Source organism: Peromyscus maniculatus, chromosome 1 (assembly GCF_049852395.1).
Source record: "Peromyscus maniculatus bairdii isolate BWxNUB_F1_BW_parent chromosome 1, HU_Pman_BW_mat_3.1, whole genome shotgun sequence".
Taxonomy (NCBI): Eukaryota; Metazoa; Chordata; class Mammalia; order Rodentia; family Cricetidae; genus Peromyscus; species Peromyscus maniculatus.
This window is the reverse complement of record NC_134852.1, coordinates 96831864-96855899: the sequence shown is the minus strand read 5'-3', so window position 1 is coordinate 96855899 and position 24036 is coordinate 96831864. Positions and strand designations below refer to the sequence as shown.

Here is a 24036-nt window from a genome sequence, read left to right as displayed (position 1 = left end):
CAACTGTAGAATGGATAAAGAAAATGTGGTACATATACCCAATGGAGTACTACTCAAGAGAGAAAAATAATGACATCATGAGGGTTGTAGGCAAATGGGAGGAACTTCAAAATATCATCCTGAGTGAGACAACTCAGACTCAGAAAGACAAATATGGAATTTACTCACTCATGAACAGATAATAGATGTAAAGCAAAGGATACCAAGGCTGCAACCCATGCCACCAGAGAGACTAGCTTGTAAGTACAACCACAGGATAGAAAAGGGGATCACCCAGTGATGGAGCAATGGATGAAATCTACTTGAGAAAGGTGGTGGTTTGGGGGGTTATGGAGGGCAAGTGTCAGGGGAAAGAGAGCTTAGGGGAACAGGAGGTTCTAGCTGAATCAGGAACAGAGTAGGAGAACAAGGAAAGAGATACCATGATAAATTAAGTAACCACGGGAATAGGAAGAAGTAAAGTATTAGAGAGGTCCCCAAGAATCCACAAAGATGACTCCACTATAGACTACTGGCACAGGTCAAAAGGGTACCTGACCTGACCTACTCTGGTGATTGGATGGCTGAATACCCTAACTGTCATGGTGGAACCCTCATCCAGTGATTGATGGAAGTGAATGCAGAGATCCATGGCCAGATCCCAGATGGACCTCCAGGAGTGCAATTGATGAGAGAGAGGAGGGATGCTATGAGCAAGAAATATTGAGACCATGATTGGAAAAAGTACAGACAACTAGCCAACCTAGTGGAAACACATGAACTGTGGACCAAGAGCTGAGGTGCCCCCATGCCACTGGACTAGGCCTCCTGGATAAGCGAGACAGTTGTTTAGCTTGAACTTTTTACGGGCCCCCCAGGCAGTGGGACCAGGACCTGTCCATAGTGCATCAGCCAGCTTTTTGCAAGGTAGAGCTTATGGTGAGACATTGTGTAACCTTGGTGCAGGGAGGAGGGGCTTGGACCTGCCTCAACTGAGTGTACCAGGCTCTGCTGACTCCCCAGGAGAGACCTTGAATTGGAGGAGGCGGGAATGGGTGGTGGATTTTGGGGGATGGCTGAGGGTTGGGAAGAGGGAGGACAGGAGAATCTGTGGTTGATATATAAAATGAGTAGAAAATTTCTTAATAAAAAAAATGCAATTTTTTTTAATTTAAAAAAAAAGATTTGTGTTACTTTGGACAATACAAATAAAGAGAAGGAAAAAAGCCTAAGACAAAGCACAAGAATCAGAGACCCACTCATTTAGCCACCTAGGATTCACACAAAGACACTAACCTGAGAGCCACAACACAAATACAAAGGACCTGTTCCTGATCCATGCAAGTCCTGTGTGTGCTATCTCAGCCTATGAGTTCATATCAGCTTGAGACATGTTGATTTAGAGGGGCTTGTTTTCTTGTCTTCTAACCACCCTGACTCATACAATCTTTTTCCTCCCTCATGTGAGGAGCCCTGAGCTCTGAATCGAGAGATTTTTTGAGTGCTGTTTGTTTCAAGATCTCTCACCTTCTTTATAGTGTCTGGTGGTGGATATCAACAGTTGTACCCATCAGCTATAGGAGGAACCTTTTCTAATGACAAGGGAAGAGATACTAGTTTTTAAGTATATCAGAATATCATTAGGAGTCATCTTATCACTACTTTTTTCTTTTCATAAATCTGTATTTCTTAATTTTATCCTATGTCTCTGTGTTATCTAGACTCAGGGTCTTGAGCATGTAAGCAGTGTAGGGTAAAATCTATCTTGTGGGGTGTGCCTTAAGTCAAATCAGTTATCTGTTGGTTACCAGCTTTTTGTCTCCATTGCCCCAGCATGTCTTTCAGGCAGTACAGCATTGGGTGTATAAGGTTTGTGGCTAGCCAAGTGTTTACATTTCACTTTTGTGAGCTTACAGAGTATTTCCTATACCAAATACACTGGAACATGGTAGAAAAGACTCTATGTAGGAACTGGCTTGATGTCTCCACCCTCAATGAGTTCTGTAGGTGCCCTCTTCAGCAATGGAACCTTGATGTCAGTTTGTGGAGAGCAATCTTTACTCTTAGCAACATCCTGTTTTTTTTCTGGATCCCTATGAGTCACTTTTGGCCAACAACACAATTTCATGTAACCTAATCCAGGTACTAAAAAGCTTCATTTGGTGAAAAAAGATGATCAGTTGGAACTCTGTTTTGGTGATATTTTATTTGTACTGAAATGTGATTTTATTTGTATGTTAATAAATAAAGTTTGCCTGGAGATCAGAGGTCATAGCTAGCCAGGATAGCAGTCAGGCAGTCGTAGCCCATGCCCTTATTCCAATCTCATGGCAGGAAGAGTCTCTGTGTGGTCAAGGATACAGTCAAGAGTGGTGAGAAGAGCCTTTAATCCCATTACCAACCATAGAGACCTGGAGATCTGTATAGACAGGCAGTGACGAGGAAGTCATGTGGTTGGGGTTAGAGCCAATGAGAAGTCAAAACAGAAAGGCAATAAAAACATAAGTCAGTCAGGAAGAAACTCTCTCTGGGGAAGCTACAGAGACAAGGTGATAAGATAAGATAGTTGTGACTCTCTGATCTCTTTGTCTATTTATCTCTATTTGCCTCTGTGTTTCTTCTTTACTCAGACTGTTTTGAATTTGGTCTAGACACTGTGTGTACTGTAATACTGACTGTTTCATTAAAATATCTTTATGTACATATATATTTGAGGAAGATTTAATTGTAATAAGGTTCTATACTAACCTTCAAATGGCTCTTGATTTTAGATATTTCTCTCCATATTCTTTCCCATAACATCTTCCTCCCTTCCTTTCCCCACTTGTTCCTCCCATTCTAGCCCACCACCTTTAGCCATCCCTATCTATTCAAAATTACTTTCCTAATGAGATCAACTATTCCCTCCAGTCCCTCGTTGTATACATACTCTCTGTGGTTCCATCAATTGTAGCTTTTTTTTTATCAATGACTTCACAGCTAATATCCACATATAAGCAAATATATACGATATTTATCACTCTGATTCTAGAATAACTCACTTGGTACAATTTTTTTTCATTCCATCCATTTTCCTGCAAATTTCATGCTATCACTATTTTATTACCTGAGTAATACTCCATTGTACAAATGCTCCATATTTTCTTTATCTAATTTTCTGTTTAGGAGAATGTATGATGGTTTTTAAATTCTGATTATTATTAATGGAGTAATAAGGAACATAAATGAGCAACTGTCTTAGTGGTAGGATGACACATCCTTTGCATATATGCCCAAATATGGTTTAGCTAGATTTGAGGTGGATTGATTGCCGTCTTCTAGACAAACTGCCACACTGATTTTGATAGTGACTCTGTGATTTTGCACTCCTATCTGCAATGTATGAGTGCTCTTATTTCACATTCCTGCCAGCTCTACTTTCCCTTGTGTTGTGGATCTTTGCCATCTTGACAGGTGTAAGATGAAATCTCAGTGTAGACTGGATTTGTAATGATATGACTGCTAATGATGGGGAACTTTTCTTTAAGTGTTTCTCAGCCATTTGAGATTCTTCTTTCTCATTCTGAAGGATACTGCATTGTCTGAATGACATTGTCCTTTGACATGCAGAAGCTTCTCAGACCGACAGACAAAACTGCATTCAAGCAGGCAAAGAAAATGCCCATACAAACAGACAGTAAAGATACTTCTTCCTATCATGAATATTGCAGGTCATATTTCCTGTATGTCTGCAATAAACTCTGTCTATGAAGAACTGCTTTTGGTACAAAATTCATTTGGAATATCTGATGTAATCCAAGTCAACCACTACAAATGGTAATCAGAGCTTGTTAGAAAACTCGCCTAAAAGGAATTGTGTCTGTAAACTTCATGTCCAATTACATAGATATACTCCTAAGGGATATGGAGCAGAAGAATTATCATAAATGAAATTATTATCCCTTAATTATCCCCTGGACTTATGAACTCATATGCAGAGCCCCAGGCCAGAGAGTGACTATACAAGCCACAGAGACAAACAAGGTACTCAAAATTACTGAGATTCCTGAAAAGTACTGCAGTCCTTTGCAGTAACTATAATAATAAAAAGAGACACCTGGATGGGTTCATGCATAATTGACACAAGGGTTTTTCCATGATTCTTCATGGTGCACTTTGTTCAGGCTTCCTTCTCAGCTATATTGCAAAGATGTTGTCTTTGATCTTTGTCTTTCTGGTCATGAAGCCTCCTTTCTTTCTCTGCAGTTTGACTGACCCTGTGTGCTTTTACAGAGTGAAAGATAAGGAAAACCCTGAAGGAGATAAAGACACTGATTGTTCCTTTTTCATTTATACAGAACATGGAAACATGAAGAATGATTATTTCAGTGGAAATCTAGATAAGCAGTAAGTGCCTCTTTCACTTATAAATTTTTGTTTATCATGGTAGATGTTACATTCTAGGACTGCAGGGAGGTAGACCAATATTCTGTGTGTCTTCTTTCTGTCTTTTCCTCCCCCTTTTAGGACCTTACCCACATTTATTTCATGTTTCCTGAAGGTTATTGTCCTGTTTCTGATGTTTTTGGGGCTTAGCTTGTCTGTATTTTTTAAGTCACAGATTCTAGGCTGAAAGCTGAATAAATGATCAATGCTGTCAACTTTGCTTTTAGAGACAATCTTTTAATATGACTGTTCCCAACTGTTGTCATGTGATGCCCCTCACAAACATGGTACTAAACACTGCTTTTAGTTTATTTCATAGAGGCTACAATAAAGTGATATTTCTTTTGTCTGCTACTGTTTTTTATTGTTTTCTCATCAGCACACGGTTACCAATTCTTACACAGTGGACCTTGGTGGGTTTGCCCTGACTTTTAGTTATACATATTAAAAAGGTGCAGAGATATTTTTCAAACAATCTATTTGTCATAATTTTACAACTGTTGTGTTCTTGGTCTCCTGCAGCTGAAATCAAGTGTGGAAAATCAATATCTGTTCCCTATGATAGTTTTATGCTGTCCTTTCCTTTACGTTTGGGTACATATGCACAGCCACATTTCTGTTGAATAAAAAATATCAAACTTTTTCCAAAGTTCTATGTTAGAAACACATGAAGCATCCATTTAGAGTACTCCAGTAGTCAAGTTGTTTATTTGACAACTATTCATAGAGTTGTCATATAGAATATAGAATAGAATATAGAATTCATATAGTTGTCATATTCATATAGAATAGAGGATGCCCCTGCAAGCAATGATTTACTATTTTTCTTTTTATAGTGCTAGAATAAAATGTGCTGTCTGTGATACTTGCTAACAGTTGAGAGAGAAGTACTAAGGTAACAAATTCATCCTAATTTCTCCAGGCTGAAGCCCTTTTACTGATTAGAAATTGTCAGGTTTCATTTTGCTGCATATGCTTTCATATATTAAATTTATTAAACATTTAAAACTTTCTCCTCTTTCCCTAATTATACAAAATAAATTTGTTTATTATGAGGACAAGTGCACTACACAAAAGTTGATTTATATTTTTGACCATAATTTTCCTTTCCCAATGAGGTTACTGGTTGAGATTTCAACTGAGGAAATGGTTACAATATCTCTTGGAGTTTGATAAGGAAATTGTCAAAGATAACATTCTAAATTTGGGTAAAAACATATTTCTAGGTGTGGCATTGTATATGTGTGAGAATCATCACGTGAAGTTTTCAGTTGTAGATAAAGGTTATGTTCAGTTTTTGATAGCTTATCTTAGTAGGACATTCAAAAGAGAGGAGAAAGTTTCTGTCTGTATTACAAAATAGAAAAATCTCAGAACAAATTAAAAATCACAGTAGAAGTGACACAATATCTTATGTGTTGATCATTCATCTGTTTATCAAAAATATCATCAGGTTTGAAGGAGAATGTGGAGCAATGAGCAAGTGATTATATAATAGGTACAACAGTAATATTCACGGTAATATGGAACATGGCAAAGATGACTCAGACATCCAAATGTTCAGATACAAATGAGGAAGAGTGAAGGGCAAGTTGAGTAGAATTTGAACACAAATGTTCACCATTACCTATATCATGTCTTCCATTAGCCAATGATTATCTCCACATTGCAGGCAGGCTGTGCCTTGAAAGTAATAGAGAGGATGTTTTAATTCATATTATTCACTTTCAATTATCATCAGCTAATGAATTAATATGCCTCAGTAATGTGACCTCCTATTTTAAGATGATGAGGAATTTTATGTCTGAAATTCTGGCACTTGAAATCCCAGGGACATTCTACATCTATGCTTATATATTTTTATGACACAGGATGAGAGAAGTCCAGAGAAACGTTCTGATTTCTCCTAATATATGAGTAAGAAAGAAAATGGCAAAGCAAATGTTTTCTTCCTAGACTCATTTTTTTTTGGATTTTTATTAACAAAAAGTAATCAATTAGTATAGAAACTTTCTCATGGGGGCATAAATGCCTCACATGTAAAACAATGGTCCTGATCATATCCTGAATTTTCTTCATATACTTGTATTCTCATTACAGACTGGATATTTTGTATCTAAATTCCTATTAAGTCTTTTTTATTATGTGGCAAACATGTTTCTAGATTACTGTATGTTTTTCTTCCTGTATTGGGATTAAACAGCAATTTTTGTCTTATGGCTATTCAATATTATTTTCCAAGCAATATTTGGATGGTTCTGCCATGATTATAAACAAGATATCATATTTGATAAAACAAATGAATTTATAGAATGAAATATGAGATTATTAATGCACTTACATGGTTTATTGTCTAAATAAATAAATACATAATATAGATCTTTATGAGTAAATATGACATTCTGAAACATGGCCAGGCTGTGTGTATCTTTCACCATAGTCAAGTTCAAAATATATAAAACATTTCGCTAGGAATCATGAACACTGTACTGCTTGCTCAGCTGTCATCATTTTATCCCCTCATTCCTACCTATTCATGAATTTACATTCTATCCCATAAAGTTCCAGTTGTTCTTTTCTTTTGAATGAGATAATCTGCTTTTTGCTCTTTTATGCTTTTTTAACCTAATATAATATTTTCACAGGGCTATAAACATTACAGCACAGATCAAACTTATACCCCCTGCATTTTTATTGAAAACTTATTTTTCATACATCATATTCTGATTATAGGTTTCATTACCCCAACTTCTCTGAGATCCTCAGCACTGCCCCTCCTATCTGAACCCACACCCTTTCTTTCACTTGATAGAAAACAAAGAGACTTCTAAATAATAGTTTGAAAATAAGGTAAAACAGAAACAAACAAATCAGAATAGGTAACACAATCAGACAAACAGAAGAAATAAAAAGAAAGAGATGCACATATAAATAATAAGAGACACACATTCTTATGCACAGGAATCCCATAAAAACACAAAACTGGAAGACATAATACAAATCCAAAGGACTTTAAGGTTAAACTAACTTTTAAAAGCCTGAAAAATAAATTATTATACAATGAAGCCTCACAGATACCATTGAGTTTATATTTTTTGCCATATACTGCTGAATCTTGGGTAAGCCTCAAAGGGAAGTTTGTGTCCCCAGGGAGACTATGCTGGAGAGAACTAAATTTTGTTTGCAAGCAAATATTGATAGGAGATATCTCCTGAGCTTAGGGTAGGAGCTTTTGTCAATTTTACAGTGAGCAAATAGACTCCATTTGGCACTGATGTGTGCAGATCTTGTACATACTGCCTCAGCTTCTGTGAAGTCATGTGCATCAGTCCTGAGCATAGATTTTGTGTTCTCAATCCACTCTAGCTCTTACAAATGTTTCCACTTCTACCATGGAGTTCCTTGAGCCCTGTGGGAAGTGGTGGTGCATTTGACAGAGAAACCACATGTAAAAGTGGGGCAAGGTATCTCACTCTGTACATTGACCAGTTATGGATCTCAGTATTTATCTATATATGCTGGAAGAAAAAGCTTTTCTGACAGTGTCTGAGTAAGTAACAGATCAATAACTATAGCAGAATGAAATTAGGAGTAATTTATGGCTTTGTTCCTTTTCGGAGCAGTACTCTTTGGTTTTCCCCTAGGTCCCTGTCCTATCCACTGCCAGGTATTTGGCCAGCTTTGCAGTGCCATACATGTATTTGATCCCTTGGAATGGAAGAAAACCATATCATTTATTATTTGGTTACTCCCACCAGCTTCGTGCCACTGTTTCACTAGCACATCTTGCAGGCAGTCACCACTGTAGATGTTAGGTTTGTGTTTAGCTTGCTTGTTTAAGAGAACTTTGAGTACTATGGACAGTAGTTAGCAGGCATAAATGCTCTAGGTAGGCACCAGCTTGATTTCTACATCTTCACTCAGCTGTGTAGGTGTCACTTCAGCATAGGGCCTTATCTTCGGTTTACAGAGAGGAGCCTACAGCCTTGGTCACAGCCCGTGCTTTGAGAGGTCCCTTTGTGCTGATTTGGATAACTATGCGATAAAATGTAACCCATTCTTGGTGCTATAAGTTTCCTTTGTTTACAAGATCTGTGTAGTTGGAGTTTTTTCTAGTCCTGTCTGGCCCAAGGTCAGGACAAATCTCTCTCAGCTGCCAGTCCTGCAATGGCTTAGACCCAACCTAGTCAACACATCACAGAGATTTATATTGTTTACAAACTGTATGGGTATGGCCATGGCAGGCTTTTTGTAATTTAGTTTTTGTATCTTAAATTAAATTATATCCATTAGTTTATAAGTTGTCATGTGGCTCATTGTTTATCAGTATCTTTTTTTTATATTTTAGTATTTTATATTTTACATTACTATTCAGTTCTACATAACAGCCACAGATTCCCTTGTTCTCTCCCTTCCTGCCTCCCTCCCCTTACCCCAGCCCACCTCCCATTCCCACCTCCTCCAGATCAAGGACTCCCCCGAGGACTGGGATCAACCTGATAGACTCAGTCAAGGCAGGTCCAGTCCCCTCCTCCCAGATTGAGCCAAGAGTCCCTGCATAAGTCCCAGGTTTCAAACAGCTAACTCATGCAGCGAGCCCAGGACCTGGTACCACTGCCTAGATGCCTCCCAAACAGATCAAGCCAATCAACTGTCTCGCCTATTCAGAGGGCCCCTCAACCTTTGGTTCATAGTCCATGTGTTTCCATTCATTTGTTTATTTGTCCCTGTGCTTTATCCAACCTTGGTTTCAACAATTCTCGCTCATATAAACCCTCCTCTTTCTCACTAATTAGACTCCCAGCACTCCACCCGGGGCCTAGCCATGGATGTCTGCATCCAGATTCCTCAGTCCTTGGATGGTGTTTCTGGCACAACTATTAGGGTGTTTGGCCATCCCATTACCAGAATAGGTCAGTCCCGGCTGTCTCTCGACCATTGCCAGCAGTCTTTTGTGGGGGTATCTTTGTGGATTTCTGTGGGCCTCTTTAGCTCTTTGTTTCTTCCTTTTCTCATGTGGTCTTCATTTACCATGGTCTCCTATTCCTTGTTCTCCCTCTCTTTTCTCGATCCAGCTAGGATCTCCCACTCTCTTTACCTCAACCCTCACCCTTCATTGCTCCCACTCATATCCAGGCTGTTCATGTAGATCTCATCCATTTCTCCATGTCTTTCTTGGGGTCCTGTTTTCCAGGTAGCCTCACTGGTGATGTGAGTAGCAGTCCAGTCATCATTGTTCTACAACTAGCATCCCCCTATGAGTGAGTACATACCATATTTGTCTTTCTGAGTCTGAGTTACCTCACTCAGGATGATTTTTCTAGATCCTTCCATTTGCCTGCAAACCTCATGATGTCATTGGTTTTCTCTGCTGAGTAGTATTCCATTGTGTATATGTGCCACAATTTATTTATCCATTCTTCAGTTGAAGGGAATCTAGGTTGTTTCCAGGTTTTGGCTATTACAAACAATGCTGATGAACATAGCTGAGCAAGTGCTCTTGTGGTATGATTGAGCATTTCTTGGGTATATGCCCAGGAGTGGTATAGCTGGATCTTGGGGGAGATTGATTCCCAATTTTCTAAGAACGTGCCATATTGATTTCCAAAGTGGTTGTACAAGCTTGCATTCCCACCAGCAGTGGAGGAGAGTTCCCCTAGTTCCACATCCTCTCCACCCTGTCAGAATGGCTAAGATCAAAAATACTGAAAACGCTTATCATTTTCTTATATGTTGGTACTGATGGTAACACCTGGCAGTGTCTTATTTTAGTATTTTACTTTTTAGAATTTTTTTTGTTTTGTTTATATTTTTTGTCTGGCTACTGGCCAATCAGTGCTTTATTTATTAACTAATTAGAGTAATATATTTAACATACAGAGCATCTCATAGCACTTTTTTTTTAAAAGGAAGGTTTTACCTTTTACATAGTAAAATTACATATAACCAAACAATTATCAAGCAAGAATTACAGTTACAATATCTAGTTTATTTGTATTTGGCAAAATTGAAGAAGATATCCTCTCTTTCTTATATTTGTGAGTTTAAGGTTTTACATCTAACTTATATTTTATCATAACTAAAAAAATTATAAGTATTTAGTCTTTAACTACATCAAAGACCTTAGAAGGATATAATATTACCTGAGAAATGGGGCAAGGATGTAAGTAACTTTTGGGAGTCTTGTAAGAGTAGACAGAGACAGCTGGCAGCCTGGAGAGTCACCTAATTTTGTAAAGTTGGGGCATCTGTCTTTAGCCCACAGACCTAGGATCTTTTAGTTACTTTTTTGTGTATAGTAGAATGTTTGGCAGTTTTTTCTGTAAAGCAGGAACCTGAAGGACCATTTTGTCAACCAAAGTTCAGTGGCCACCTTTCTCTAGGTCTCATTTGTCCAGTCGATTAAGCAGTCCAGGCAAGAACATTTTCCTGCCCAAATGGCTAATTATGTTAAGAAAAAGATAAATTCTATATAGAGTGTCTTGAATGTTCATCCTCTTTTTTTGAATTAAATTGGTGCTGCCAGGAGCAGATATGTCTCATTGTTCAGAAATCAGTGCAAAAAATCTAAAACGTGGATAGGAGTTGCATTGTAGAAGCTTGAGAGAAAGGAAATACACTTCATGTGGACTTTCAGATAAACTTCCTTAAAGGAAATCACTTTGGGGTTGGAATGAAAATACTTTGACAAATTTTCTTTTAATTTTGTCCAACACTTTAGTTAAAAATTCTTTAATTTCTGTTGTCACGGTGGGTTGTTACATGGGGAGGCCTTGTAAGCCATATTTGAACATTTGGACAGATAAATGCATAATAATAAAACAACTATAATAATAAAACTATAATAATAAAACAACTCTCCCTTTAAAATATTTCTTTTCAATTTTTTTTAAAAAATTAAATGTCATATTTTGTAGGTCTTTGAAGTATTTGAAGATTACCTATCTATCTGAAATATATCTATGTATACCTAAAAATCTTAAGATGACTATAAGTTTGACTATCATAGAAGACTAATTGTTTCATTACAATTTAAATGAGTTGTATAAACATAATACCTTTAAAAAAGAGTAGAAATATACACATAGTATAACAAAATTAACTTTATATTTGTATCAATAGACTAAAATCCATAACAATGTAAAACATTTTAAACAAGTTGTTGTTTAAAAGTAGATTCAATAATTTACCCTTTTATCTTATCATATCTATATCTGACCTGTCTGTACAGTTGAGGCTTGATCTCAACTGTTATACCTCAATTTCATTTAGTTTGTCTTCATAAATGCATTTATTTTAGGAATATTGTACTACTTTAGATTTCCATCCTTTCAACATGGGCCAAAATATATCTTCATTGTATAATGTAGAGTCCTTGGCATGCATGAATAAGAGTGGTATACTAAAAATTTATGTCAATTAGACACAATCTAAAGACATCTGAGATGAGGTATACTCCATTAAGATAGTATCTCCATGATATTGGTTGTGGGCCTGTCTGTGGAACATTTTCTTAGTTAGGGATTGACAGGGGAGGGCCCAGCACATTGTGGGTTATTCCATCTCTGGGCTTGAGATCCTAGGGTCTATAAGAAAGCAGGCTGAACAAACCATGAGAGAAAGCCGATGAGTAGCAGCCCTCTATGGTTTCTTCAACAGTTCCTTTCTCTGGTTTCTTACTCTGCTGGAGTTGTTACCCTGACTTTCTTCTTTCATGCACAAGGATACAGAAGTATATGACAAATATACTCTTTCTCTATTAGCTTCCTTGGTCATGGTGTTTCACTGCAGCATTAGAAACCCTGACTAAGACAGGTTAGATATCTGGATCTTGAAGTAGATCTATACCAAGCTTCCTGAGGAATTACTGCACTGATCTTCATACTGCTCTGCAAGTTTGCATTCCCACAAGCAATTCGTGAGTCTTCACTTTACTATGCATCCTTGCAGCACAAACTAGCATTGGTTTGATTGATGTTGGCCATATTAAACATAATTGGATAAATTTTCAAAGTACATTTGATTTAGGGTACGATGATGAGTAAGGATCTTCACTCATTTTCCATTCTGCTACTCTGTCCTAATGATGCTAGAGGTTTTTGCCATACAAAAGCTTTTCGGTTTCATGAGGTCTCATTTAAATATTGCTATTTTGGTACCTTTGCTGTCAGTGTTCTGTTCAGGAAAAAAAAAACTTTTACTATAACCATGAGTTCAAGACTATTCCCCAATTTTCTCTTTTAAGACATCTAGCATATCTAGTCTTACAATGAGGTATTTGATCCACTTGGAGGTGAGTGTTGTGCTGGGTGATAGGTATGGAAAAATTTGTGTTCTTCTCCATGTATCCATTCAGTTTGGCCAGCACCATTTGTTAAAGAGGTTTAGCTTTTCCACAGTGTACTTCTGGCCTCTTTATCATAAAATAGATGTCCATAGGTGTATAGATTTAGTATGAGACTCCAATTCCTTTCTATTCATCAACATGGCTATTTTTTGTGCCAGTTTAATTCTGTTTTTATTATTACAGCTATGTAACACATTGTGAGGCCATAGTGATATTCCCAAGAGTTATTTCATTATTTAGTCTTATTTTAGCTTTCCTAGGTATTCCTCTGTTACATATGAAAATAAAAAGTGCCCTTTCAATTTCTAAAATACCGGATTTTTAAATTATTATCTAGTCTATATTATTTGACATAATAGTATTTCACAGATAAGTAATTGTAGTGCATTAATGGAATAATCCAATATTAAAAAGGCATATTCATTTCCAGTATAGAATGGCAAGGGCCTAGACAATGTGACATAACTTCAGTTCTTTCTGAAAGAGATCATTGTAACAAATACAAGAATAAGACACTGCCAAAAAACTGATTCAAACACGACCATTAAAATATTATGGGAAAAATAATCATTCTGTCAATTCCATTCTAGCTTCACAGCCACATTTGTCTAGTTACTTGAATATGTATTTAGTCACAAAGGAATACAGAAAGTATGGATGAAACTAAAAAAGCCTGGGAGTTCAGCTCCTAGAACTGCTCTAGGGATGTAAATAGAATGTGTTGTGGGATGTTCTCTATGTCCTGTGGGAGCCCGTTTTCAGGTTCCTAGTGGCTTTACCCAACAGGTTCGCATAAAGGATGTTTAGGACCACGGGCCTGAGTGCAGTTGTCTGAGATGGTCTGCACTTGGCTGTGCTGGGGAATGGTCTGTATGTCAAGTTGCTCTGATTGGTCAATAAATAAAACCTGATTGGCCGTGGCTAGGCAGGAAGTATAGGCAGGACTAACAGAGAGGAGAAATAAAAGAACAGGAAGGCAGAAGGAGTCAATGCCAGCTGCCACCAGGACAAGCGCATGTGAGAATGCTGCTAAGCCACGAGCCACATGGCAAGGTAGAGATTTATGGAAAAGGAGTAATTTAAGATATAAGAAAAGTTAGCAAGAAGCCTGCCACGGCCATACAGTTTGTAAGCAACATAAGTCTCTGTGTTTACTTGGTTGGGTCTGAGTGGCTGTGGGACTGGCAGGTGATAAAGATTTGTCCTGACTGTGGGCCAGGCAGGAAAACTCTAACTACAAGAGTGTCTTCAGAGTAGCAGGATTTTAAGAAACTTTATCTCAGAGTCTGTAGATAGAATAAGTTTCTATATATCTGAGGGAATCAGACTCACATACAGGATATGAGTGTCATGTTCTTTATTTCTCTACATCTTCAATTTTCTCTCAAGTTACAATTCTCTTGCTTTCTTTGTCCTACACAGCTATATACACATTTAAAAGGAGGCTTTTTGCAATAAATAGAAAAGTTACAAAAGCTGCATCTGAAGGTCATAGCACATTCCTTAAGTAAACGATAAGGAGCAGAGCCACTTACCAAGGCAATGCATGGGTCCCAAATGTAAAAATATATTTTCTTACCCTGTTTGAAATCCTAATCACAAGGAAGGGACTTGTAACTCTATATTGAAGGCTGCGAGGCCAGACAACTTTCTGGAGCCCTGGCTAATTTTGAAAATTTTTCCACATAAAGCTGTTTCCCTCTTGACTTGGTTAATTGATTACTTGTTATTTGGGACCTAACCAATAAATAATTAGTTAGCTGAACCATGAGTTTTATTCATAAATTGAGGTTAGAAGATTGTACAAAGTGTTATTATCAAAGAATTTAGTAGGGAATGACTGCTGGTCTCTGTTATCAATGAGGCATTGATAGAGAAACTGGCATAGTATTTTAGTTTGCTTTGTGATTAATAACCTTGGTTAGACATCTGCAACTCTATCTTTGTGCATATCTGTAATGCTTAACTTATGGTCCATTTCCAGAAACATTCAGTCTAGTTTGGAGTTGCTCTGAAGCCCAAAATTGTCCAATAGTGTGTGACCCCACTTAGAACTGAGAAGAAATTGCTTTTTTCTTTATGCCAGTCTGAAATAGTGATAAAAAAAACACTACCTAAATGTCTTATAATCCTGATAGAATAATGAGAATTATACAACTTAATGAGAAGTCAACTTCTGGACTATTCACAGATATATATGCCCATAATATTGAGATGTAATCAGGAGATTATATATACACATCAAATGAGATTACACATTATTATAGCATGAATCTTAAAAGGTCTTATTAATAAAAACAAACCCAGAGCCAGGTATTGGGGTGAAGGCTGAAAGATCAGAGAGACAGAACAGGTCACAGCTAACCTCACTTGGCCAACTTCTCAGCGGATCTTGTTTCCTCAAACTATAAGCCTCTGAGTTCTCACCCGAATAGATCTCAGCTGAACTGCTGCTAACAGCCTAAAAGATTAACAGGACTCTAGTTCCTGGTCCTCATGCCTTTAATACCTTTCTACTTCCTGCCATCACTTCCCCAGATTAAAGGCATGTGTCACCATGCCTCGCTGTCTCCAGTGTGGCTTTGAACTCACAGGGACACAATATCACCACACAGTAAAGTTCAGGTGTTGGGGAAATGTAGTGATATTTTGTTCCCCAATATATTGTACACTCTAATAAACTTATCTGGAGTCAGAGAACAAAACAACCACTAAATATAGAGGCCAAAAAATGATGGTACACACACACACACACACACACACACACACACACACACACACACACCTTTAATCCTAGCATTCCAGAGGCAGAGCTCCCTCTGAATCTCTGAGTTCAAAGCCACACTGGAAACAACCAGGCATGGTGACACATGGCTTTAATCTCAGGAAGTGATGGCAGGAAGCAGAAAGGTATATAAGCCATGAGGCCCAGGAACTAGGGCCTGGTTAAGCTTTTAGGCTTTTAGCAGCAGTTCAGCCTAGATTCATTCAGGGGAGGACTCAGAGTCTTCCAGTTTGAGAATACAGGATAGCTCAGAAATTGGCAAAATAAGGTCAGCTGTGGTTTGTGTTCTGTCTCTCTGATCATCCAGTATTCACCCCAATACCTGGCCTTAGGTTTGTTTATATTAATAAAACCTTTTAAGATTCATGTTACAGGGAGATACTATAACTGTTTAGGCATGTGTGATATTATTGACACAAGCAACAGTGTCCAGGGGCTGTGGCTCTTTAAGCTGTTTCTGAAGAGGTTCTGCATTAGAGAATTATTTACCTGGTGAGATGATACTTGAACTGTCAATTGCCATCTGCTGTATACTCTTGGGCCTCTAATAAAACCATTGCTACCAGCAGCTCTCAGCATGAGGCAATATCTAAAATACTCATAAACAACCCACTGAAATGAGATGTTATTGTTAAATAAGATCAAACTATGAAATATATCAAAACATTTACATCTGCTCAAAATATGGTAAAAGAGAGAAGCTAAAGTAAGTCTATTACACAGGACATATCAGGACAAGTCTAAAACAACTCAACACAGGACCTGCTCTGTAATACCAAGCTGAATATATAGGTTGAAAGGCAGCATAAGGGTACATGTAAAGAGAAGGTAATTCATTCCTCACTGGAAGCAGGTATACTTATATCCAATCTTATATCACTAAATATTGCACATCATCAAATACAAAATGAAAATAAGAAAGTATGTGAAAGGGAAGATGGAGTAAAAGAATTATTATGCTATTTGCATTACCTATGAATCCCTCAGGCTTTTCAGAGCTCTTGTACAGGCAGATTTGGCTGCATAGTCTTCATATCCTACACAAAGACATATCTTTGCCCAGTGCTCCCTCTGTATAAAAATATAGAATTCCAGATAGCACATAATACTCACTTATTTTCCACATATGTTAAATGTTAGAAGCACAAAATGATGACATGAGCAGATTCAATAGTAGCCAGAAAAATCTTTTCTAGCCCCTGAATCCATGCATATATTTTATGAAGTTTATAGCAAATAGGATGGAACATTATAAAACTTCAAAGTAAAAGAATCAATCTCATTGGTATGATATCCTCTCCCACACCCCCAAAAATAGCCTTTAAGAATCCTAGTATTCACCCATAGGTCTCTCATATACCAAAGAAATTGGACTTGTGTCACTTACTAATGAGACAAAAAAAAGAATTCAGTATTTAAATCATTGATTGTGATTTAAAATTGTCATGTGTGAACCTATCTCTCATGAAGAGTGTGCTCTGTTTTCAGGTTAACACCAAAGAATGTCCACTTGATTTTCTCTCTTTATTTTGCCATGGAAGAAATCAACATGAATCCTCATATTTTACCAAACATTTCTCTGCTAGCTAACATCAAATGTAACCTGGTGGAGGAGAAAAAGAAATATGGTCTATCTCCAAAAAGAAGTGAAAACTTTCCTAACTACTACTGCAAAAATCAGAGAAAACATTTAATTGTACTTACAGGACCCATATGGGCAGTTCCTGCAACTTTTGGACCATTCCGATACATGTCCAGAACGCCAGAGGTAAGTTGAGGTGTGATAATTTTAATGAAATACTGTCTCCTTAAAGCTGACTTTCTGAGTACCAAAAAGGTTAAAAGGCAGAGACTGGGTTAATATCTATTCAGTTCTATCAAAAATACATGTTCAGATACTTTTACCAGAAAGCATAACAACTTTATCACCAAAGACAGCTGAAATCCGAAATATTTTACCATAAAAGTTAGTTTATTTATAGTTTTTAGACAACCACAAAAATTGGAAAAGATTTTAATAATGAGGATAAGAATTCACATTTTCTAACACCCCCAGCATTTGCTTAGTACATGTAAGTCTTAGACCAAACATTATTCATTACACCTTCCTCATTTATGCTTATGTTCTATGTCCTTCAGCTCTACTATGGTGATTTTCAACCTCTCCTGGATGTCCATGAACAATTTCCTCATCTCTACCAGATATCTCCCAAGGATACATCTCTGCCACTAGCCATGGTGTCCCTACTGGTTTACTTCAGATGGAACTGGGTAGGAGTGATCATTTCAGATGATGACCATGGAATTCAATTTCTTTCTGAACTGAGAGAGAAGATGCAAAGAAACATTGTCTGTTTAGCATTTGTGAGTATTATCGCTCACGGGAATTTATCATTCCTCAAAATGGCTGATAAATACTTTAACCAGATCATGATGTCATCAGCAAAAGTTGTGATTGTTTATGGAGACAAAGACTCTACTGTACAATTGAACTTTATACTATGGAAATATGTAACAGTTAACAGAATCTGGGTCAGCATGTCACAATTTGATAGAATCACAATTAAAGGAAATTTCATGCTTAACTCTGACTATGGGACTCTCATTTATTCACATCAGAATTCTGAGATGCCTGATTTTAAACAATTTATGCAGAGAGTGCACCCTTCAAATTACAGTAATGAAATTTCATTTGTTAGACTATGGTGGATTTATTTTAATTGTTCTTTATCATCATGTATTTGTAAGAAACTGAAAAATTGTTCTACCACAAATATATTCAAGTGGTTGTTTAGGCACCAGTTTGGAATGTCCATGAGTGTCTCAAGTTATAATTTATACAATGCAGTGTATGCTGTGGCCCACTCGCTCCATGAAATGCTTCTGAAAAAAGAAGACACATGGTCAGCGAATGCTGAAAAAGGACTGGAATTGGACTCCTGGAAGGTATTTTTCTTGCATTGCATGGCCTGTATGTCATAGTGATGACTTTCTTGAAGGGAACCACAGTTCTCTAAATCTAGGCAAACTACAAACTTTTCTTCCAGATGCATATATTTCTGGACTGTATCACTGCATGAGTTGAAGACTGTTAGTGTTATAAATTATGTTACAGGCAATACTGGTACAAGTCTGCATTTTACATTCTAAGTGAAGAAATTTTGTCCAGAATATTTCAAACACAAACATTAATCATATGTTTTTAAATTTGGAAGAAAAATTTTTTTCATGAATTTCTTAGATGGCAACAAGAAAATGAATTTTTATATGATAAAAAAGTTTCTCATCATTGTAATAAATAGATTCCTGACAATACAAGTAGCACTGCTACTTTTTGAGCTGTTATGGAACACAGTTCTCTAGGTTATGATCAAATAACAATATTGCCAGGAAGAAATAGAGAATGCATCTCTAATCCATAAGCATATAACATAGGGTGTGTGTGTTAGAGTATCAACCCCAGTGAGAAAATTTTAACTTTAAAGTACAGGGAAACTTTATGATTGTATGGAATTTCTTTCATTTATTACTGAGTACTTCTAATAAAGTTACATTTTAGGAGAGGCAAATGAAAATTACTGGCATTATATACTTTACATTTTCTGTCCTACTATGAAGGCACAATTAAAAGTAAAATAACAAATGTGTTTTAGATGTTCTCTTTTCTGAAGAACATACAATTTATGAATCCTTCTGGAGATCTGGTGAATATGAACCAAAGGACAAAACAGGATACAGAGTATGACATTTTCTATATCACAGAATTTAATCACTTTGGACTTAAAGTGAAAATAGGAAGGTTTTCTGGAGAGTTTCCAAATGATCCACGATTATACATATCTGATGAAATGATAGAGTGGGCAACAGATTTTAGACAGGTAATTTTGTCTTAACTCAAATGATTTACATGTAGCATAAATACTCGATAACTTCATGCTTCATCTTTGGTATGAAGACATTTGATTTTATTTATTTATTGACTCACTGCCACTGCTCTATATTCTCTCTCTCTCTCTCTCTCTCTCTCTCTCTCTCTCTCTCTCTCCCTTTCTCCCTCCGTGTGTATATCTCCCTCTCTTTTCTCTTGTGTGTGTTTCACAGTACATAAATATCCATACATTTGTAATGTTTGGCATAAAATGGATTTTTACTGTATAGCATATGTGTTTAAAAAGAGAATTAATTTTTAGTGGCTCCTTGTTGTGAATCAATGCAGCTTTTGCAACTTACATTAAACTCTTTGTGCCTGATTTTCCTCAGGGTCCACCCTCTGTATGCAGTAGGCCCTGCAGTCCAGGACACAGAAAATCCCCTCAGGAAGGGAAGGCTGTCTGTTGTTTTGATTGTGATCCATGTCCAGAAAATAAAATTTCCAACATGACAAGTAAGGAATTTATTTGTCAAAATGATCAACAGTTTTCTTATTTTCTCTCATATTTACATAGCTCTCACAAAGTCCATTGGGAAATAGATTAGATGAATCTTATTATGAAGTTGAAAGCATCAGTAACACTGCTATTTGAAATAATATACTCTGTCTTTTAAACTACATTTTTGTGTCATTATTCTAGAACCCATGAACATAATATATTCTCTTGGACATTACTTTAGAGCCCTAACAGTTACTAATGCAACTCATCTTCATCCTTATAGTCAGCATTTTGTAATAAGTTGATCTACCTTTCAGTTTATTTAAGACATATACTGTGCATACACATATTCCTAGTGCCCCCATTTCCAGTGTTTCTAACAAGGAGTATATGTTCAGTGACATTGCATCATGTTTTAGAAACACTTTGCTATGTACTATGTGCAAATGTAGATCATGCTATGTAAAAATATAAAATGTAGAAATGTAGAAATGTTATAATTGGTAGTTTGTATTTTCAGTTTTACTGTACTTTATAGGTGAGTTAAGATGCCATCATATTGAACTCTGAAATAAAGAGTTTATTATAATATTCATAATAAATAAATCAAAGAGACTTTTTTAATTAAAGGGGTGGTTTAAACTAGATTGAAGTACGGAAACTGAAAACTTTGTTTTGGTAGTGTATCAGGTAACAGAAAGGTAGAATTAATAACTGTAGTAGTAATAACATATAGGTAAATACTTAACTGACAGTTTCACATAGAGCCAGACCACCATGTAAATGATTCTAGATGAGTTAAACTTGAGGATTATATAAAAATTATAGTGCAACTTTTTAAAAATTACACTAAAATAATAAACATATTTGAATACAAAACACAATGTATAGTGTGAGAAAAATTACTTGAATAGAATAATGCACAAAAAGAAAATAAAAATTGTTTAATTAAAATGATACACACATACACACATACACACAAACACATATATATATATATATATATATATATATATATATATATATATATTTCAAATTAACTGATCAAACATTGACTTCTGTGTTGGTTAAAGACAAGATACTATACTCAATTTTTTAACTCCCCTTCACCTACTTAGAAAAGAACAAGAGGAGTAGAGGGGGGGAAAACTATGGGAAAGGTGTATTGTAAACAAGAAGAATATATTTTCCATACAAAGACATGAATAGAACATTTTATAATTAATTTTAAAAGAATTTTAAAAATTAAAGTATTATAATGTTCCTAATCAACAGTTTAGATGACACTCCTTTGCAATATCAGAGTTTTGAAAAACTGAAGCCGAATAGAAAATTCTTGATGGATAGATTCAGTGCTGAAATGGAATCATCACTTTTCAGTTTGGTCTGTTGTATCAATGCAATTGGAAGAAAAAGAAATATGTTGTGGTATAAAGCAAAAATTATCATCATCATCTAGTACTATCTTTCAAAATTATGCCCTTGAGATATAGAATATTATCTAGATTTTGTTGTTTTCTCACTGAATACTATAACCTTGGGAGCATTGCACTGGCAAATCTTACAGAAATTTATAAAATTTGCAGATAATGTGCCCAACTAAAGTTCAAGCATTGAAGCCTAAAACTAAATGGGATGGTTTTGACATGTAGATAATTTAGATGGGAATTTGTTCGTGTTGTTTCTGCATTACTTGACCGTGCTGGATATTTTTTCTGTTTCTTTTCTTTTTTATTTTTGATATTATAATACAATTATATCACTCTCCATTAGATATCTTTCCTCAAACATCTCCAATAAAACCCTCCAGAATCTTTGTCAAATCTATAGCCTCTTTTCTCATTAATTGTTAGTATGTGTATTTGATTTGTCTTGTGTTTAGGAGTATGTAGATATATTTCTAAATACAAACTCTTCAGTATGTGCAATATTACTTTTATGTTTTCAGGGCTGACCTTTCTGTTTTCCAAAAATAATCAGTTGGTGTGCTTTACTCTGGAAAAGACAATTTCTGTCACTATCAATATCCCTTAGATGCCTGTAGCTCTCTTTCTAGCATTGTGGCCTGATGGTCTTTCCCCCATCCATTTTCCATGTCCATTGTTTTTATACTTGTTCACCTTTATTTAAGCAATCATGTTGGTTAGAATTTATGGCTGTAGCTTGTGACATTTCTAGGGGACACTGACTCACATCAAATTCCTAGCTCTTACAATCTTTTCATCCCACTCTTCTGCAATTTTTCCTGACGCTTAAGTGACAGAGTATTATAATATAGGTATCCATTGTACCTGGAGGAACAAGTCTACACTTTAAATGGCTGTTATTTTTCCCTAATAGTCTCTGCCTCAATGATAAGTTTCCTTGATGAGGGAAGAGGACTTTATTAATATGTGTGTAAGCGCAAATACTTTGAACATTGTTAGGTATTATACTGTAATCATAACGTAGTACATGTGGGTTCTAATATATGGATTGGGTAGAGTTTTCTTTCCAAGGAGCCCCATGAGGTGAATTATATGTGGGACCTAATTTGATGCTGATAGAAGAATTATAAGATGCATTGAACCAGCTCATTATCAGTTCTTGTTTTGCATAGTACACAAAACTATTAATAACAAATGGGATTTTCCATGAATGATTTAATCCAAGGTAGGTTACTGTGGCTACCTGATAATTATTTAAATGTATATTACTGATTTTTTTAATGTTCATGGGTAACTAAGATAAATATAAAAAACCCTTTGTATTAAGATGAAAGGCAACAGAAAATAGAATTAAATCCTATGCATCAAAGATATTTAGTTTTCATATAACAAAAGATGTAAATAAAATTTAGCTATGACTTCCTAATGCATTAATGTGTTATGCTTCATGAGTACTAGGGAAAAACTAAAACTGAAAATATTTCCCTTCCTATACTAGACATGGACGATTGTGTGAAGTGTCCAGATGATCAGTACAGCAATGCACAACAAACTCACTGCCACAAAAAAGTTGTGACCTTTCTCGCTTATGAAGAACCCTTGGGAATGTCTCTGGCTATCTTGGCTCTGTGTTTCTCTTCTCTTACAGCTATTGTACTAGCTATCTTTTTGAAACATCAAGATACACCCATAGTTAAGGCCAATAACCGAGTTCTCAGCTATGTCCTCCTCATCTCCCTCATATTTTGTTTTCTCTGTCCCTTGCTTTATATTGGCCATCCCCATATGGCCACCTGTATCTTGCAGCAGACCTCATTTGCAATTGTCTTCACTGTGGCTGCCTCCTCTGTCTTGGCTAAGACAATTACGGTGGTACTAGCATTCAAAGTCACTGTTCCAGATAGAAGAATGAGGTGGCTGCTGGCATCAGGTGCACCTAACTTCATCATTCCCATCTGCACTGTGATCCAACTGATTCTCTGTGGAATTTGGATGGGAACATCTCCTCCATTTGTTGATGAGGATGTACATGCTGAACATGGCCATATTTTGATAGTCTGCAACAAAGGTTCAGTTATTGCCTTCCATTGTGTCCTGGGATATTTGGGCTCCCTTTCCCTAGCAAGCTTCACTGTAGCTTTCCTGGCCAGAAATTTGCCTGACACATTCAATGAAGCCAAGTCCCTGACATTCAGCATGCTGGTGTTCTGTAGTGTATGGATCACCTTCCTCCCTGTCTATCAAAGCACCAAGGGCAAGGCTACAGTAGCTGTGGAGATTTTCTGTATCTTGGCCTCAAGTGCAGGGCTACTTTCTTGCATCTTTGCCCCAAAGTGTTACATTATTTTGTTCAAACCACAGATAAATTCTTTTCATAGGGTCAGGAAAAGACATTCTAAAACTGAATATATCCATTAAATATAACAAACTTATTTCCTACATCAGACATGCCTACAATATCACAACCATGCTTTCTGCTAACCAATTATGTCAAAGTAAGAAGTCTGATCTTATAAAAAAATGTAGAAAATAAACTGCATAATAAATTTTGAATACAAAATCTGGATTTCACTTCTCTTGGATAAAACATTATAATAAGTCATTTCTATATATGTAATTATGCTTTTTGTTATTTTTAGTTATAGAATTGTATGGTATCTGGGTTTTGGCACAAAAACTTCACATTATTTCATTTAACTATAT

The 24036-nt window shown here is 36.3% G+C and overlaps 1 protein-coding gene across 1 annotated transcript; it reads left to right on the top strand.

Moving 5' to 3' along the window:
- Positions 1-4168: 4168 nt before the first annotated feature.
- Positions 4169-23751, top strand: LOC102919828 (vomeronasal type-2 receptor 116-like). Its single transcript, XM_076558503.1, has 6 exons — positions 4169-4365; positions 17025-17304; positions 17676-18482; positions 19190-19414; positions 19797-19920; positions 22832-23751. Exons 1-6 carry the CDS (start codon positions 4169-4171, stop codon positions 23749-23751), a joined length of 2553 nt encoding a protein of 850 aa, XP_076414618.1.
- The last annotated feature ends 285 nt before the right edge of the window (positions 23752-24036 follow it).

Excerpts from the sequence above, each read along its gene's own strand:
- LOC102919828 (XM_076558503.1), top strand. The coding sequence starts at position 4,169 with ATGTTGTCTTTGATCTTTGTCTTTCTGGTCATGAAGCCTCCTTTCTTT. Across the intron at positions 17,305-17,675 it reads ACATGTCCAGAACGCCAGAG|CTCTACTATGGTGATTTTCA; the intron begins GTAAGTTGAGGT and ends TATGTCCTTCAG. Across the intron at positions 19,415-19,796 it reads GGGCAACAGATTTTAGACAG|GGTCCACCCTCTGTATGCAG; the intron begins GTAATTTTGTCT and ends GATTTTCCTCAG.